Raw genomic sequence first — 20,816 nt, 5'->3', positions numbered from 1 at the left:
TAAATAAAATATCATGATTCATCGACACACAATTAATCGTTACACCCCACAACAGTAGAGCTTCTTTTAAGGTACCTATTGGAGAAAACAATTGGACATTGTAAAAAAAAAAAGTATTATACATGTATTTGAAACCTCCATAACTCTTAAACTTAACATTTTTGCTAAATAAATTACTTTTTTGGTTGCTAAGTAGCATTATCTTTATCTATATGTAACACATTTGACTTATATATCCCCTTCATACAAGTATGTAGAGTAGGGAAGTTTCTTTATATTACAACTCGTCATTTTACCTCATATACTTCAGGCACATCTGTCGATTCCATACTTGCCATGGACAGTACTGACCCACTGCTCTATGTAATGTCCCAGGTCATTTACCTACAGCTGCTTTTCATTTTATCAGGCAGCTAAAAGAATGCTGTCTGCGCTAAAAACTTATATTTATCATAAAATCCAAATGAACTCAAGACTTGCTGATGTATTGTGAACCACTACATAAACATTGGCTCTTTAAACGAATGAGCTTGAACTCAGAATTCCTGAGTAATTACCACCTAATGTGAAGCTGGTGAAACTCAGAACTCAGTTCATAGCAAAGAGAGCCGTCATTTGCAAATGTCCCGCCTCTGAGAATTATGAAATCGTAAATTAATTCCAGGTAGTGGGTATCTTTACAGCACAATTAAAATATTGTAGTTTTAAAATGCTTTCAGGTGTTCTCAACATTTTTTGATGCAGATACATTAAGAACAGTTATTTTTTTATTTTTTTAAATAATTGGGATTATTTACATTTTTGGAGCAGTGATCCTGGAGTACTTTACATTTTTAGACTGTGACTGTCTCTTTTTAAGTAGATTAAACCTTATGATTTCGAAGTCTCTGCAGTGAATATATCATCATTTTAGATTGTATTTTTTTTACTTTCTTTCTGTCCTTCAACTTTTGTAATTCCATTTCTCTTTCTCAAAGAGCCTGATCTGCATCACCTATAAATGAGAATATTTACTTTCCTGTGTATTTTTTCCACTGCTGGTTTGTGTACAAGCACTGAGAGAGCAGCATGTTGCAGCTCAGTTTTGCTGTAAATGTGATAAGAACACTCAAGTTAGTGTCCTTTCTACAGTCAGTAAGAAGCCTTTTGTGAGTGTATGTTTTCTTACCCCCGGGTTAGATCCAGTAACTATGTAGACATAGTATTATTGCTGCCAATAGGATCTGTTTCTGCGAGGCATATTTCCTGTAACTTTTAATATTATAAAACTTGTTATAATGTATTTTCTTGTCCTTGCTTGGTCTATACTGTTAACTATTTTACTCTTCTCTGAAATTTCTATTTGACTTCAGAAAATACTGGACCCTCCTCATCTTACCATAACTAATTTCAGTTACATTGCACTATGATTTAAAAAGATTTAAAAACAATGTAACACACACACACACAACTGTTATTCCAAATACTGTAAACATTCTGTATAAGAACAGTACATACGTTTGAACTGCAGACATCTGTCCCTGAATACTCACACACTATTAACAGAGTGATAAGTGACTACTGTGAAACTAAACATAGTGGAGCCACCCTTATAAAAGTTTATCATAGGTAAAGAATAGTTATAAACCTGAGGTAAGCATTGTAAAGCAAAGAGGAATGGCATAGCATATTAAAAAACATGAGACATCTTGGTAAACTATGGAAATGCATGGGAAAACTGGCAAATTAGCATGCAAATTTACTGTGGTAAACTTTTATAAGGGTAAATACGGTAACTACACAACTTTTTGAAGACTCAAAATTTGTCAAACAAGGTTAGATTTATGTTCATCCCATTATTTTTTAATTAAACCTATTTTAATTGTGTATGTAACATTTTCTTACGGGAGGGAAATGCCAAGTTTATACTTTTGCCTGTAGCTTCTTGCTATGCTTATTGTGTGAGTGTGTGTGTGTTTCTTTCAGAATAACTTGCGTACATAAACAAGGTTTAGAATCCTATTGAAAAAGCATTCGAATCCCAAGTCTGGGTCAAATCTGTTACTATTAACTGTATCACAATACAATTTCACAACACAACCTGAACCTGGCAAGTCATATATAATAAAATTCTAGAACCTTATTAAACAGCAGTTTGGTTACCACTATCAAAGTGTAAATATTCCATTACCACAGATGATGTTACTGCAATGGCTCTATTTTGACAAAACAACCTGAAACTTGGTAGAAAGTCAGATTGAATCAAGGTCCAAAACCCTACTTAAAAGCAGTTTGATCACAAGTTTCTAAGTGGGTAAAAAGTATTTATGAACTCAAAAACTCACTTGACAGCTGTGTGTAAAGGTTTTCCAAAATGGTAATCATGTTTATAGAGCTAATAGAGAAATGTTGGCAGATCTCCACAATGGCATTCCTATTTGAAATGTATAATAACATTAGACTGAGGGCAAAATTGGAAGATATTTAGAAGACTGCTTTGTTGATGTGACAGGTATTTTAAAGTCATAGGCAGACATGAAAAAAAAAAACATTCTAAAAATAGGAAAATAAAGGGGATTTGAACTGAAAAACCCTACCGCATCCCCCACAATACTCAAAGCTAGTTTCGTGCTTAGAATCTGTGCTGCAAACGACCCAGGTGTGTTTTTTATGACAATGATGACTTCAGTAAAGATTTTAAACAAAAATACAAACCATTTGTCAGCATATAATTATGCTTCATTTCAGAATATATATATATATATATATATATATATATATATATATATATAGTAAATATGGACTGGAGAGGAGGGCTATAGTAGAAAATGATTGACCAGAGGGAAGACTATGATTACTGACAGGGGGCTATAATTAAGACTGTGAAAATCATGGGAAATGTGCACTGAACTATTTTATAAATTATGTGTACAGATTTTCTGGTTTTTTTTTTAAAGATCAAATATAAAGATAAAGGCAATGACATCAAAATCAACATAAAAGTTATTCAAGCACTTTACAATAGCTTGTGAAACAGTGTTGTAATTAACAGTCTGTATGTAAAGTGTATCTGCAGGGACAGCTTTCAGTTCTAGTACGTACGTCAGATGCATGTTCACCATTTAGGTCTTGCAAAACAAATACAATGTGTAACCCATACTGATCTTGTGCATCAGTCGACTCATCAGTGACCACTGACAAATAACCAGACTGTTTTACCAATTCCATAATCTCCTGCTTGTAATACTCGGCAGCTTTAGGTAGGCCTAAGTATTCATGTCTCAGCTGGGCTGATGATGGAATCACTCCACCATTTGCTACACTCAGTCTGAAGAATTTACGTAACTTTTGGTTGTCCAATTTTTCAAGAGGGATATTTGCGCAAACAAACGCATCTGTCAGGTCAAAATGTAATGTGTTTCGTGCTTCACGGTTTTCAGTGGACCTTTGAAACATGGAAGTCACCGTTTTCTGTTTCTTTGCAAGTAAAGCAGTTGCAGTACTGCTCTAGAGTTCTGCCTTTCTCTTTTGGTGAATACTTGAATCTAAATGCTTGTCAACAGCCAATTCTCGATAGTGATCTACAGTAACGTTGCAGGACGTACAGAAGAGCTTACCTCCATCGCCGTGTAAATCTGCTACAGACACATTTTTAGAGACATCCATTTTCTTGTTTACAGTGTGTAGTATTTTAATTTCCTGCCAAGGTGGCATATAGTCACATGACAATCACTGCACAGCACTACGTGCATGGCGAATAGTAAACGCAAGCACACAGCAGAGCTGTACAGTTTCGTTAATGTGATTTTTTTTGTATGAAATACAAATTATGAAAAATATTTTTATTTCTTAATATTGTAAGAATCACATATCATTTCACAATTTTCCATGCAGCCTGAAAATAAAATATTTTTTGAATCTTTTAAACCTTGTGTAAATTTTTTGAAAACCTTTTCTTTCACATGCCTTCAATTTTGTACACTATTCAGCAAGTGATGTGATACTATATATATATATATATATATATATATATATATATAGTAGTTTGAGAAAAAGGAAAACTGCTGTGTACCAAAATGATCAATAAGAAAAAAGAAAAGGATAGTTCAGCTACTTAAAAAGGTAGAATAATTGATTACAAATCAATTATCAGGACGTTTCGGACTACAAGTCCTTCATCGGCTGAATACAAAAAAACAGTGCTTTAAGAAGTTGATAAAAAACAAACAAGTAGTCTTTTAAACAAAATTCCAGAATGTTGATGATGATGATGATGATGATGACGACCTCAGAATAGAATGTTCATTCCAAATGGCTCCAAAGTGCCTCGTTTGAAAATAAGTTCACATTCCTTTTGTTTCCTGACAGCATTAGTTCCAAAGCATTGAACCATCCCACAAATTGTGATGTCTTCTATAGTGTGGTCATTTCTGTTAAAATGTCTAACGACAGGAAAGGCAGGTATATATATATATATATATATATATATATATATATAAAACAAAACTGCTACTACTCTGGTTCGTTACTCCTTTAAAAACAGACCCAGGACACAGGAAATGGAGGTTTAAAGCGCTCTTGCGCTTTTTTTAATAATAACAAAAACAAAAATAAACAAAACAAACACCTGGCTCTTTCTTGAGCACTAACTAAACACCACACAGGAACCTAACTAAAAAACAGGACAGCTAAGCTGTTTACCTGTAACACAAAAACAAAAGATTCAAACAAAAACAAAACCAGACAGGTTTACACTACCTTTTGTTGTCATTTGCTTGTGCACACTAACAAGCAGGCTCCTATACACACCACACAGCAACCCTGAACAGACTGGCTGCTTTCTTTAAATACCCTGCACCTGGGTCTAATTTACAATGATAGCCAGGTGCAGGGGATCATTACTAATCAAACAATTAAACATAATTACAGCTTTTCAGCCTGTGTTCTTCTGGGAAGTGTAGTTCTTTTTTTCCCCCAAGACTACGCTCTCACAATATACATATCTCCTTGTTTTAATTGAAGTCTATGGAGACCTAGCATGAGATGAAGGGATAAAACAGAATCCTTTGAGGCCAAATATACATATTGACAGAATAGTACTAATGCATAAAATATACACATCAGTCACACTTTAAGGATTAATTCCAGTCTTGCCAGCTTCCCTGAATAGACCAACATTTCATGAGCATGCAATTACTTTAACTAGTTAACTGTCTAAATTTGTTTGGGGGCTGATGTGGGCAGACGGGATTTCCCCTGCCTATGTAATGGCAGACGTCTTCCTACTACTCTAGAGTATAAGAATGGGATTAATACTTCATTTTTTAAAAGCTGACTTCTCTTGGTTTTAATAATGCTCTACTGAGAAGGTGCTAACATGTGTCCTATACCTTTGTTTTAATTATATAATTATAACAGGAATTTCCCAATTGTGTTCACAAATCGCTATTAAGAAAACATGGCCTAATTCAAACACACAGACTGTGGGTTAGATCACTTGCTGAAGAAGGGTATTATTACTGATATTAAACCAGAAATGTTAGTATCAGCAACAAAACCATTCTGTGAATCAAGCAGCAAATAGTAAACAGGTAACATTTTGGGGGTAGGACTGCATCGTTCAGGAAATTTCACTTACACCCCTAGTCGTCCTTTATTTATTCTCCTGTGCTGTGGGGTCATTTGTCATAAATCATTGTATGCATCACTGGAGCTTCTCTGAGTGTAAACAGGGCTGTCACTTCAAATTAACGTTAACATAAAAATGTCTGCAGACTAGTGTTGTGTTTCAAGGAAAATGTTTGCTGTGCATTTCTCCAAGCTCTTAGAAGCTCATTTTTTTCAGTCTGCAATGCATCTATAATGGAGGCCCTGTCTTTTTAAAGCTTGTCTTGTTATTATATAGCTAATTATTATATAATGCTGAAAACGTCAGTGTCCTTCAGTGAGTAATGACATTTACATGCAAAACGTGGTGTGCATGTGCGTCATTTCTATTTTGTTCTCGAAGAAAACCTCAATTTGTATACCCCTTAGATAAATATTTCCCTTTCAATTTACATTTTTGTTCTCTTTTAAAGTGTTCATTTCATTTTAGTTATGTGCAGTCTGTAATACTAATGTAACATCAAGGGCAGTTTTGTGATAACAAAGTTAGTCATACATTTAATGGGTTTCTCTTTTTTCTCAGTTCTGCTGCCCACTCGTGAATAACATACTCCTGAAGATGTTATAAATGAAGACAAGAGACAACTAAGACTAATAAACAATTAACCATGCTTTCAAAAGCTTATTATTATGAATGCATGAGCAAGAGTACAATGCTTTATTTATTTATTTATTTATTTATTTATTTATTTTTATTAAAACATAATGGGATTTTTTTCTGTAACAAATTATGAAAATAATCTCTTTGGTACAAATAGAGGAATTGAGGGATTGGAAGATAAATACAAACACAAACCAACTGAGAAATAATGTCTGAAATCTGCACACTAAACACCCAGGTAAAAGAGAGGGTTCAGAGGGTGTGCCAGTCTTTATCTGTGCAAATAATGTTTTCTCTCACATCATTTAATAAAAAGCCAGGAAAGGTAAACTCATGTTAAACTATCCTATGTTTGTACAAGAGATACATACATTTACAAAGTACCAAAGCAAAGTAACCTGTATTGTATGCGACAAGCATTTTCTTTTATCATACTTTTGTAGCGTTTCACAGGGCAGCCAGAAAACAGGAGAGACAGACATGCTTGTTTCTAGTTCCAAAAGCTTTATTCAGCGGTTTCTTCCCTCGCACACTCAGAGTCCACAGCTCCACCGAGGAGATCTTCCAGTCTGCCTTCCCACCAGGTCTGGGATCTCTCCGCAGCTCTCTGTCAGCTTCTCCGGAACCATGGCAACAAGAACACAACAACAACAACCGGGCGTCGCAGTGTCTCTTATAATCCCAGCCCTGCCCCTTTATTCTAAGTTTACACATCCCTTTGGTCCTCAGTCGCACACTTTGGGCCAATGGGAACACACAGAACACGTGAACACATAGTGACTCACAGATGGGACCAATCACAGGGGAGACACAGACCATGCATTACACGACTGAAACAACGGGACAGGACCAATCACAGGGGAGACACAGACCATGCATTTCACCACTGATACAACAGGACAGGACCAATCACAGGGGAGACGCAGAACATGCCCCCGCGCACAGGCTAGGGTCACACAGCAACAGAGGCAAAGTTAAACAATGGCGGGAAATACAGAGGGGGAAGGGAACACAATTACAAACAACGGAAACGACATAAGACACACACAGCACGTAAACACACATACACATACACAGCCGAATTACGGTACAAACACAAATGCACAGATCGTTACAGTAACTTACATAAACCTTTTTCTAGTGCTCCTGGCACACAGGAGGAAACCCCTGCAGGCATTTTTAATACAATAATAGCAAACTTCTTACTGTCACACTGAAGAGAAGAAAGGGCGTACAATGAATTTTATGTGCGTGTGACAGTGTCTAATGGAGATTAAATACCCCCCAAAATATCTTATATTAAAAATGTCGTCCAAATCATAAAACGTTTAAAAATAAATATTTTAAAATTACAGCTGCTTGGGGGGCAATTACTGTCATTGTCACTAAACAAATGCAATGGTGCTTATTGCTTTTAGTTCCCCTCTGAGGTTATATATTGTATAGATTTTACTGAGCTTGTTTTTTACATTTAATAAAAACAGTAAATAATACATTTCCACCAGGTCCTCGGGTACATAAAAGCAATGTTTGTAAACCACTTAACTGCATATTGTTGCCCTACGAGTACTGCGAAAGCAAGTTGAGTAAATACTAGACATAGTAATTTGGGCAATTGTCTGCTGTGCAATGCAGTTTGCTTAAGTGGGTTTCCGAAATTGCACTGCTTTCAAAACAGTCGCATAACAACACAATTTTGTAATTTGTTGTTGAAAAGGCAAAAAGCCTGGTGTGATTACAGAAGTTTAACGTCTTTTTTTGTCTTTTTTTTTATGAATGAAGTACCGTAGTTTAATTTGAATTAATTTTCTTCATAAGTTTGTTGGCTTCTTTATATGTTCTATATACAGTATAACAAATATGATTTAACTTATACAAACCGTAAAAAACAAAGGTCTTTAAATATCAAGTTTTGTAAATAGGTCCCTAATATAAATGTCCAAGGTCTCAGCAGAACATCTTTACAATGTCTCCCTTCCTTTGTCCTGTACAGGTATGACTTTGTAGAAATTGAAGAGCCTGCTGATGGCACTATTTTAGGCCGATGGTGTGGATCCAAGCCAATACCTGGAAAACAGGTATCCAAAGGGAACCAGATTAGGATTCACTTTATATCTGATGAATACTTTCCTTCAGAACCAGGATTCTGCATTCACTACTCCCTACTTCCATTGGTAAGAATATTTCCTTCATTTACACAGTATCTAAATGAAACACAAAATCCCCAAAGATGGTAATTATAATGTGTTGTAGAACAACGGCATGCCTATGGGATAATGGCATATAGTGCAACTAGCATTCTTGCAAGAGACTGACATTAAAGCAGACGATACAATAGTTTGAGCATGTACTTTAATAGGCATTAATTTTATTTCATACATCATGTATACTATACAAACACATTGCATACATTAAACTGATAACAGCAAGTAGAATTATAATAAAATAACAAGATAGATCTTGATTGTGGTTGAATTGCAGATATTTGATTGTATATTGGGAGGTTTAGTTTTATTTAGTTGTTTTATATTGCTAACAAAACACATTTTCTTGTGTTCCAAACTTTTCTCCCTATTTCTGTCATGTTGCTTTCTCAAAAACTGGTGAGAAAGAAAAGTAGTGTGCTCCTCTGCATTTTGACATATTTAAAAAGCTTGTTGGCCTCTTGAGCATGGATAAGTTAATTCTCTGATTAATTGGAAAAGTGACATAAAGGATTAGTCTAACTCTGCTAAAGGTTGATCAGGCAGGCAAAAGCTGACAATGTAGTACAGCAATGTGAGGCTGTTTCTTTTAGTGTTGGACCACACAGGGTTAGGGACACTCACCTTTGGCACTGGTTATTCCTTTAAAGTTAAACAGTATTAAGCTGAATTAAAAAAGGGATATGTTTGTTTTCACAGATAGGGCTCGCTGGGCTCTGCATTGACAGCGACAACCAATACCATAATGGTTACACTTCAAAATACGTGCTTGAATAAGTGTGGTAGAATGATGTAATGCAAATAAGCTTGTTTCACATGTAGGTGTTTATACTTATTACGAAATGAATAGGAATTCAACATTAAGTCATTCATAATTAAATCTGTGATGTGGCTGACACTATAATGACATCAGTATTAACTGCTATGAAATTATTCTTACAGTATAAGGCTGTAAAAATATGCTGTCAAGCACATTACTATAATATTGGAGGGACAAAAATAAACATGCTATACAAATAGGAATAGAAGGTTAGATAAGTCTAGGTCAAAAGCTCTGTTGAGGAGCTCATTAAAATCTTAGAAAATGTGGGCACTGTTTAGTGTTTAATGCATTAAAGGGCTATCATATAACAGTCTGGTGCCACAGGTACAAGCTCCATCAGGATTTAGAAAGGGTGATGGCAAAAGAAACACAATCTGATATCAAAATCAATAATCAAAAACATACATTACTGCCCAATTGTTCTTCCAACAGAGATAAGTGGTGACCTGTTTTTCTCCTTTGGAGCGTGGCAGAAATGGAAAAGTGTTACCCAATGTTTAAACAATAAGACAGTGGGGAATTTGTTCACAGTGAAACTTAAATTCATGATGAAAGCTTTTGTAATGGGCTTAAGTTTATGTTGTTTGAACAGTTTATGCATACCACATGTAAAGCAGTTTAAACAAATGTACTCTCACTGAGTAAATTAACATAAGACATCTGGTAACATTAAGGACTTGAAAAGACAGTTAAGCAGCCAAGCAGACAGGTAGACATGGATATAGAAACATGACTAAGTAGAAAAAAAATGCATTTTAACAAATATTTATTGTACCTGTGAAGGCTAAATGTTTCACCCAGTGTTTTTGATCTGTTGTAACCCTGGTTCATATTGTTCTAAAGTCTTAACATGATGGTTGTTTTTGTGTGTTGGGACTGGTCGAAACCCAGCACCTAGATTAGATTTTGTTATTTATACAGTATACAGGACACATACTGAAGAATATCTTGTTTACATAGTAATCTTTTTAGCAGCAGCATCAGCACACTATACAGGTGCCTAGACATTAAATATCAATTTTCTTGTTGTTTTTTTATCCTTCTCTACACTCCAGTAGTACCGGTCATTGTTTTTTCATATTTAAATGGACAGCTTGTAGCACTGACGTCACATTAGTAAATTCCACAAGCTTTGAATTCATCAATCTATCATCATAAGAAAATGGTTAAAGAGTAAGTATACTAGTTTCACCTTCATTGTGATAGTTAGGGAGTGTAGGGAGTGATGAGGGTGTGGAGGTAGCTGGGTGCAGTCTGGTCAAGGCATCTGTAGGCTAGTACAAGAGTCTTGAACTGGATGCGAGCCAGCCAGGAGGGAGTTGCAGTAGTCTAGGCGGGAGAGTACCAGGGCCTGGACCAGGAGCTGGGTAGCATAGTTGGTGAGGAAGGGTCGGATTCTTCGGATGTTGCTCAGGAAGAATCGGCAAGTGCGTGCCAGAGTGGAGATGTGCTGGGAATATGAGAGGCAGGAGTCCAGGGTGACTCCAAGGTTCTTAGCGGAGGAAGAGGGAGAGAGTGTGGTAGATTCCAGAGGAACAGAGATAGAGAGATCAGAGGAGGGGGAGGAGGAGGGAAAGAAAAGGAGGTCAGATTTAGAGAGGTTGAGTTTGAGGTGCATGTATCCTTTATTCAATTCTGAACTTTTATAAGGTTAGACCTAAACCATCAATTTTCTGGCACACCTGCCTGCTTCTGTACAGAACCTTTTTTTATTGATTTGATCAGTGGCAGATCTAAATACTTCTGTCTTTTAACTGTATATTAATTTTCCTTGTGTTTTACCTCAACTGTGATTTACTGACTCCAGATACAATATACAATATGTAAAATAAGGACTGCAGAACATTAGATACATTTTTGTGTATCTGTCTATAGATAATTAAAAGAGACCCCTTTGGCTACAAGGCCTAATGCATGTTAAGGGTGAAAAGCCCTGCTGAGTCAACTGGCTCGTGATGTGTTTATTGTTTCCAACGTGGACTGACGTCTCTATCTTTACATGCACTATTTAGTCTATCGTTAGGTCTGCAACTTATCAAACAATGACTAAGCAACATTGACTATGTTTTCTCAGGCTAGGCATGACCTGATTCTGCCTGTGTTTTTTTATTTTTTTTGTTTAAATATATACAGTAATCCGTCTCATATCAGACTGCGGTTGGACCAGAGTAAGGGCAGATATGTAAAAAGTAAAATAAAGGAATCCTGTTTTAAATACCCTTATACACAGCTGTAACAATTACTATATTCACACAATTATTGTTTTGAGATTCAGCTTTTATTAGGCAGCTCCCCTAAATCCCTGGTTTAGAAAGATACAGGGTAGTAATGCTTGCGACAGGGTAGCCGTCTGCCATGTGGGTGCGTACATTTGCTGCTGAGTGACAGGCAGGAGGTCGAGCCGGAGGTTGAAGTTGATACACCCCACAGGTGAACAGGACTTATTTACATATCAACACACTGAACAGCTCACGTGACACTACCAGCAATGGTTGCGCACAGATCACATACAACACAGTGTACGAAAACTTCGGTAGGATCTACAATATCTGAACTAATCTTCTCTTTTCAATAATAAACTAACATTGCTGAAGAGCCTAACCATGGCAGATAAACTGTTAGGGTGGATATATGACAGGCGGATACGCAATGGATTACTGTACTGTCATTATCCCTACATTACTAAGTAAGTGAGCACATCAAAGTGAATGCGTCTAGATTCTAAGAACTATTTCCTGACACAGTGGAGGAGAAGCTGTGATTATTTCTATTTCTATAGAAGCTGTCATTTTCTATAACTTTAATTCACATTATGACTCAATGTATATTTATTTTAAAACGTTTTTATGCAATGTTTTGTACTGTGAAGCTGTTAGATTATGGAGTCTCACTAGGCTATAACAAAGATAGCATTATTATCCCCTGCAGGGGCTGAAATCCCTGGCGATGGGGGTAAAGTGGAGCTAGGTGTACATACATGGCACACTTTACATTTTTCCCTATATCTGGAAACCGGTTATCCAACAATACCTAATTTGCTTACCTAATGATATATAGGTCTTAAATACCACTTATCCAATTTTCATTGGACTGTTCATTGCCATTTCTTATTCTATACTATTCTGTACACTGTTGATATATGTCATGGCCATAACGATAGCTCCAATTTATTAGCTGTGGCAGGGGATATATGTAATTGACATATATCTTTATTTAAGAAGTCCATTATTCTTGCATTATGTGATTTGTTTTTAAAGATAAAAAATGTAGATTTTTTTTATCAGCACGACATGTCACTAGTTTTCACATCATCACAGATTGTCTCTTTTGCTTCATAGAACCGGGGCAAGATTATTTACTCTAAATGGTCATTTGCACATTTAATTAAGGGGCTTCGAAAATCAAGCCAAGGTTGTTGTCCTAACATACACATAGAATAGGGGGGGGGGGGGGGGGCAAGACATTTGATGTCTTATTCATTAAACACTCAAAACATTAGACATACTAGAGGTACTAAAAAGGAGTTAGTAATTCTTAGACAATTACATTTACAGAATACATTAATATAGACTTATCAAGTAATTATATACGTTCTGCAAGACATTTTAGGCATCTTGCAGACTCCAACACTTCATTGAGGTGGGCCAACCCAATATTATCTGTGGGGACCTAAAAAAAGTGTCCAGAATGGGCCAATGAGTTCTATGAACTAAAACCATCCCATAAAGTTACCCGTGTGGACTCCGGTATACAGAAGCTCAAGAAACTACAGTGCACTGTTTTGATCTAGTAAGCCAGACCAGTGTAGTATTCCCAAAGAGCAAAGATCATTCTCCAACAAGTGAATGGACATAGTAAGTAAGGGTTAAGCCAGTCTGCCTTTCTCATGAGGGCAGCTTGCCAGTGTTCTGTTGGAATACAAATGAGAGAGAAGCCAGATTGCTAAGGCACTGCCTGGCTTTTCATATACATTCCTTACTAGTGGAAACCCAGGCACACAGCAGCCCTCTGTTTCTCTGTGGTAAACCAAGCTACTGGGACCTTGGTCCATGGAGCAGCAGTAAGTTTATATTTAAACTGACATAATTCTTCTTCACCACTTCCATGAAAGGAAAAGAAAACAGGCTGTATTTTAAAGGAAGAGATTTTGGAAACACTAAGGCCATGCAGAGGTTGTAAAAACATTGCTCTCAGAAGTAAGATTCACTTGAACGGCTTGAAATAAAATTGTCTTTTTAGACATCAAGCTCCAGTGACCTGCATCTAGAAGCTTCTACAGGCTGGCCATTGTCCACTGCACTATGACTCATTGCATATATGCCCTTAACTCTCCACAGTGGTTATCCTGTCAACAGGGAAAATGGGAAGTGTTTCTGTGATTTTGAAAAGGGAAAAAAAACAAGTCAAGGGAGAAGTAATTGTAGTTTCTGAGTGCATTATGGGGGTGTGTATGTAAGTGGATTGGCAAGGTAATTTGCTGTTAAGTTGCCACTTCAATTACAACTGATTGTGTCTAACTAACCTGCTTGACTTTTTTGAGAATGAAACATCGACAATGGATAACTGCAAAGCATATGACATGGTTTATTTAGATTTCCCGAAAACTTTTGACAAAGTCCCACATAAAAGATTAATTCTCAAACTTTCAAGGAAATGCATGCACATGGATTAGGGAATGGTTAACATGTAGAAAACAGAAAATACTGATTAGAGAAGAAACCTCAAAATGGAGCAAAGTAACCAGTGGAGTACCACAGGGATCAGTATTAGGTCCTCTGCTATTCGTAATCTACATTAACGACTTAGATTCTGGTATAGTAAGCAAACTTGTTAAATTTGCAGACGACACAAAAATAGGAGAAGTGGCAAACACCGTTGCAGCAGCAAAGGTCATTCAAGATGATCTAGACAGCATTCAGAACTGGGCAGACACATGGCAAATTACATTTAATAGAGAAAAGTGTAAGGTACTGCACGCAGGCAATAACAATGTGCATTATAAATATCATATGGGAGATACTGAAATTGAAGGAGGAATCTATGAAAAAGACCTAAGAGTTTATGTTGACTCAGAAATGTCTTCATCACAAAAAAAAGGCCAACAAGATGCTTGGATATATAATGAAAGTGTTGAATTTAAATCAAGGAAGTAATGTTAAAACTGTACACTGCATTAGTAAGACCCATCTAGAATATTGTGTTCAGTTCTGGTCACCTCGTTACAAAAAGGATATTGCTACTCTAGAAAGAGTGCAAAGAAGAGCGACCAGAATTATCCTGGGTTTAAAAGGCATGTCATATGCAGACAGGCTAAAAGAATTGAATCTATTCAGTCTAGAACAAAGAAGAATATGTGGCGATCCGATTCAAGCAATCAAAATTCTAAAAGGTATTGACAATGTTGACCCAAGAGACCTGAAAAAAGAAACAAAGACCAGGGGTCACAAATGGAGATTAGATAAAGGGGCATTCAGAACAGAAAATAGGAGGCACTTTTTTACACAGAGAATTGTGAGGATCTGGAACCAACTCCCCAGTAATGTTGTTGAAGCCGACACCCTGGCATCCTTCAAGAAGCTGCTTGATGAGATTCTGGGATGCTCGGATATATTGTGAGAAGTGTTGAATTTAAATCAAGGGAAGTAATGTTAAAACTTTACAATGCATTAGTAAGACCTCGCCTAGAATATTGTGTTCAGTTCTGGTCATCTCGTTACAAAAAGGATATTGCTGCTCTAGAAAGAGTGCAAAGAAGAGGGACCAGAATTATCCCGGGTTTAAAAGGCATGTCGTATGTAGACAGGCTAAAATAATTGAATCTCTTCAGTCTTGAACAAAGAAGACTACGCGGTGATCTGATTCAAGCATTCAAAATTCTAAAAGGTATAGACAATGTCGACCCGGGGGACTTTTTTGACCTGAAAAAAGAAAAAAGGACCATGGGTTACAAATGGAGATTAGATAAAGGGGCATTCAGAACAGAATATAGGAGGCACTTTTTTACACAGAGAATTGTGAGGGTCTGGAACCAACTCCCCAGTAATGTTGTTGAAGCTGACACCCTGGGATCCTTCAAGAAGCTGCTTGATGAGATTCTTGGATTAATAAGCTACTAACAACTGTAAACGAGCGACCCTCGCTCGGGTTCGTTGCCCCTTTAAAAATACAACCCAGGACACTGAAATGGATTTTTCTTGCACGTTTGCGCTAATTTTTAATAAACACAAACATAAATACAAAGCAAAACAAACACCTAGCTCCTCTTGGAGCGCTAACTCAACTTTCAGGAACCCTTCTTAACACGGGACAGCTAAGCTGTTTTCCCGTCTTCACAAAACCCAGGTTTAACACTGCACTTACTCTTCTCTCTTCAATGGTACGCTTTTCACCTCCTCCCTAGGCTCCAGAAGTGGCAGCTCCTCCCCTCTGGGCTCTGGCAGCGGCAGCTCCTCCCCTCTGGGCTCTGGCAGCGGCAGCTCCTCCCCTCTGGGCTCTGGCAGCGGCAGCTCCTCCCCTCTGGGCTCTGGGCTCCGGCAGCTCCTCCCCTCTGGGCTCCGGCAGCTCCTCCCCTCTGGGCTCCGGCAGCTCCTCCCCTCTGGGCTCCGGCAGCGGCGGCTCCTCCCCTCTGGGCTCCGGCAGCGGCAGCTCCTCCCCCTCTGGCTCGGGAGGCTGCTGAGCTCCGCTAGCCTGCTCCCACTCTTGGAGCAACAGCTCCAATTCTGTTGGCTCCCTTCTCTTCATTGGAGCCAACCCCATCTCTCTCTCCCATCTCTTAAGTTGCTCTCCCTGAGCAACAGCATTCCTGGTGATCTGCTCAATCATCTTCTCTGGGTCTTAGGGGCGCCCACACTCTCTGACACCAAATGTAAAAAATTGACCCTCGCTCGGGTTCGTTGCCCCTTTAAAAATACGACCCAGGACACTGAAATGGATTTTTCTTGCGCGTTTGCGCTAATTTTTAATAAACACAAACAACATAAATACAAAGCAAAACAAACACCTAGCTCCTCTTGGAGCGCTAACTCAACTTTCAGGAACCCTTCCAAACACGGGACAGCTAAGCTGTTTTCCCGTCTTCACAAAACCCAGGTTTAACACTGCACTTACTCTTCTCTCTTCTCTCTTCTCTCTTCTCTCTTCTCTCTTCTCTCTTCTCTCTTCTCTCTTCTCTCTTCTCTCTTCTCTCTTCTCTCTTCAATGGCTACTCGGAGACAGCGCACCTCTCTGCCTCCTTCCCCTCAGCAGCCTCTAGCAGACTGCCTGCTCTCCTTTTAAATCCCGCACCTGGGTCTAATTCCCCAATAACGCCCAGGTGAGGATGATAATTAATAATCAACAATTAAACAATAATACAATTAACAAATCAATTAGAAAATTAAATGAAACAATAAAGCAACACAAATCAAACAAAAAGGTGCATTTTCACATGTTTTTTTCTTTTTTTCTTTGCAGGGAGGTTTTAACCCCCTCCCTGCCGTCTCTCACAACCCGCTATATTACACAACCAAACGAGCAAGATGGGCTGAATGGCCTCCTCTCGTCTGTAAACTTTCTTATGTTCTTATATTCTTAACAATAAGCTACTAATAACCAAACGAGCAAGATGGGCTGAATGGCCTCCTCTCATTTGTAAACTTTCTTATGTTCTTAATGATGGAAACTCATTTCCTTATAATGACTAATTTAGGCAGAGCAATAGTTTTCTTATTGAGGTGTTTTAATTTCTAAGATTGTTATCTTTTTTCCAACAACATTGTATGAAATTGGTATGGGTCTTGGATAAAGTAGGGCAAATTGAATTGGCTGCAGGGTATATGAAACATACATCTGATATTTATTTGTGACATTTATTCATGTGTTGACCTATTTATGGAAATGACGAGTCATGGCTATAAATGGCTTCCTCTTGCAACTAGACACATTAGACACATATCAACCAGGGCAGCAGTGTGGAGTAGTGGTTAGGGCTCTGGACTCTTGCCTGAAGGGTTGTGGGTTCAATCCCAGGTGGGGAACACCACTGCTGTACCCTTGAGCAAGGTACTTTACCTAGATTGCTCCAGTAAAAACCCAGCTGTATAAATGGGTAATTGTATGTAAAAAAAAAAATAATAATAATAATGTGTAAAAAAAATAAAATAATTATAATGTAATTGTATGTAAAAATAATGTGATATCTTGTAACAATTGTAAGTTGCCCTAGATAAGGGCATCTGCTAAGAAATAAATATTAATAATAGACCACATGACTAGTCCAATTCCATTGCTGAATTACACACTGTAGTTTTGGCGCCCTATTTGAAAAGCGAGAAATAAAATTCCTGACCTAAACTAATGCACTGTACAGTACCTATTGGGTTACCACCACTTACTGAAATGTGGGTAAATGTGTTTTGGGTAGTCCCAGTTTGGAATAAAAGGAATATAGGTTTATATGTTTGGATATACAGCACAAAATAAATAATTTTTGTCTTTAGAAACACTTGTATGGAAAACACAGAGTGCTTACTTTCATTGAATTAAACTATATCAATATTTTGACCTTTCACCATTTTAATCGTGATTAATTAAAAAAAACAAAAAAAAACTTTGGGGCTTCCAGTAAAGGCGCTCCACGCGGAGTGCAGGATGTGCCCTATAGCCTGGAGATCGCAGGTTCGAATCCAGGCTATGTCACAGCCGGCCGTGACCGGGAGTTCCTAGGGGGCGGCGCTCAATTGGCTGAGCGCTGCCCGGGTAGGGAGGGCTTAGGTCGGCAGGGGAATCCACGGCTCACCGCGCATCAGCGACCCCTGTGGCCGATAGGGCGCCTGTAGTTCTGCAGTGGAGCTGCCAGATCTGTGTTGTCCTCCGGCACTATAGGTCTGGTGGCATTGCTGTGGATCTGCAGTGCGAAAAATGACGGCTTGGCTGGAGCACGTTTCGGAGGACGCGTGTTCCAGCCGCCGTTTCCCGAGTCGGCGGGGGGGTTGCGAGCGGTGAGCCGAGGATACAGATAATAATTGGGCATACTAAATTGGGGAGAAAAACCGGGGTAAAAAAATTGGCAACGACTAAATTATAAAAATATATTATTATTATTATTATTCGAGTGGGGGTGTAGGAAGAGATGAGGGTCTGGAGGTAGCTGGGTGCAGACTGGTCAAGGCATCTGTAGGCTAGTACAAGAGTCTTGAACTGGATGCGAGCGGTGATCGGGAGCCAGTGGAGCGAGCGGAGTAGTGGAGTAGCGTGGGCGAAGCGAGGCAGAGAGAACACCAGGCGGGCATATATATGAAAAAAAAAAAAAAAAACTTTTACAATTAATGCCAGACATTATCTGGAGCTTTAATGGGCATCCTCTCATTTCTCTTACATAACCCTCAATACCTTCAGTAAGTTGCCAGGTTATGTCTGACACAGGCATTTTAGCCTGTGGCTATTATCAAAGTAAACCATATGAAGCTAACAAGGTTAAAAACTCAAGAATAATGTATGTATTTGATTTTTACTGTCTCTCACATATATCTTGCATGGCATATTTAATTATTTATAGCAAGAAAAAAAACAGTAATATCTAAAAACATTATTACATATTCATTTTTAAAACAAAGTCCTGGAAACAGACATATTACATTGCCCCTGGTAAACACTGTACAACAGTTTTGCCTCAAGCTAGTTCTCTAATTAAACTTTAATAACACAAGGTATATCACAACGATTCGGAAATGACTTACAATGGTTTCTTCTTTTTTCTGAGAAATAAATGTTGTTGTTTTAAAACTAGATTTTTTTTCCCTGCTGGTTTTGTTCATTGCCAGTAACGGTGACACTAGCTCATTGTACGGTGTATTGCACAGAATGTTCTGTTTAAGCACCCAGTTAAATAAAACAGTGAGTGACTATTGAATGAATGCTCAATTTGCTCTGTATAATTTTAAATACTGTTATTTGGCTTCTGCCCTGAAGGAAGGACAAGCTGTGATTTGCAGCTCTTGTTCCTGTGGAATGTGGGGTAGGAGCTTGCAGCAATGTACATCACAGAACTAAACAAACAGAGAAGCGGCTTAAATAAAATGAGTTTTGGAAAGCAAATGAAAACAAGAAAGAGGATGAAACATAAAGGAATGCATGCTACCTACTTGTTTGAACACTTACTTCTCAACATACAGGGTAGAAGAGTCAGTTTTAATTTTCCACCATTGGCACATTCATGCAATAGTGTAATATACAGTAGTAATAAAACAAACTATAGAACCATTTGTAAGTTCATCTGGGATATGTCCTTGGGGATATAGAAAATTAGAAGTTACCAGAACAATAATGCAGATTAAGAGTTCTGCAGATTCAGGTCTAGTTAAAGACTTACCCAAAAAGACAGCTGTAATTGCTGCCAAAGGTGCTTCTACCAAGTATTGACTCAGGGGGGTGAATACTTATGCAACCAACAAATGTCTTTTTTTTTGGTTTAATTAACTTTTGTGTCACAATAAAAAATATTTTACACCTTCAAAGTGTTAAGTATGTTGTGTAAATCAAATGGTAAAAATCCATTTTAATTCTAGGTTGTAACACTACAAAATGTGGGAAAGTCCAAGAGGGGTGAATACTTATGCAAGGCACAAATTATATATATATATATATATATATATATATATATATATATATATATATATATATATATATATGTGTGTATATATATATATATATATATATATATATATATATATATATATATATATATATATATATAATGTGGAGTAAGGGTTAGGGCTCTGGACTCTTGACCGGAGGGTCGTGGGTTCAATCCCAGGTGGGGGACACTACTACTGTACCCTTGAGCAAGGTACTTTACCTAGATTGCTCCAGTAAAAACCCAACTGTATAAATGGGTAATTGTATGTAAAAAATAATGTGATATCTTCTAACAATTGTAAGTCACCCTGGGTAAGGGTGACTGCTAAGAAATAAATAATAATAATTATATATATATATATATATATATATATATATATATATATATATATATATATATATATATATATACAGGTATATACAGTATATATATATAAGAACATAAGAACTTAAGAAAGTTTACAAACGAGAGGAGGCCATTCGGCGCATTCTGCTCATTTGGTTGTTAGCAGCTTCTTGAAGGATCCCAGGGTGTCAGCTTCAGACCCTCACAATTCTCTGTGTAAGAACTGAACACAATATTCTAGGTGAGGTCTTACTAATGCATTGTAAAGTTTTAACATTACTTCCCTTGATTTAAATTCAACACTTCTCACAATATATCCGAGCATCCCAGAATCTCATCAAGCAGCTTCTTGAAGGATGCCAGGGTGTCGGCTTCAACCACAGTACTGGGGAGTTGGTTCCAGATCCTCACAATTCTCTGTGTAAAAAAGTGCCTCCTATTTTCTGTTCTGAATGCCCCTTTATCTAATCTCCATTTGTGACCCCTGGTCTTTGTTTCTTTTTTCAGGTCCCTTGGGTCAACATTGTCAATACCTTTTAGAATTTTGATTGCTTGAATTGGATCGCCACATAGTCTTCTTTG

General features: G+C 37.6%; 1 protein-coding gene across 2 annotated transcripts in view; it reads left to right on the top strand.

The window, feature by feature from the left end:
* Positions 1-20,816, top strand: part of LOC117408382 (platelet-derived growth factor C-like) — a 115,790-nt gene that overhangs the window by 59,477 nt on the left and 35,497 nt on the right. For both annotated transcript variants that reach the window (XM_034013326.3, XM_059002293.1), the window contains exon 3: positions 8,241-8,421. In XM_034013326.3, the coding sequence (XP_033869217.1) occupies positions 8,241-8,421 (181 nt within the window). The remainder of the gene's footprint in view (positions 1-8,240; positions 8,422-20,816) is intronic.

The sequence above is a fragment of the Acipenser ruthenus genome, chromosome 2, assembly GCF_902713425.1.
Source record: "Acipenser ruthenus chromosome 2, fAciRut3.2 maternal haplotype, whole genome shotgun sequence".
Lineage (NCBI taxonomy): Eukaryota > Metazoa > Chordata > Actinopteri > Acipenseriformes > Acipenseridae > Acipenser > Acipenser ruthenus.
The sequence above is the reverse complement of the archived record's forward strand: the minus strand, read 5'-3'. Positions and strand labels throughout refer to the sequence as shown.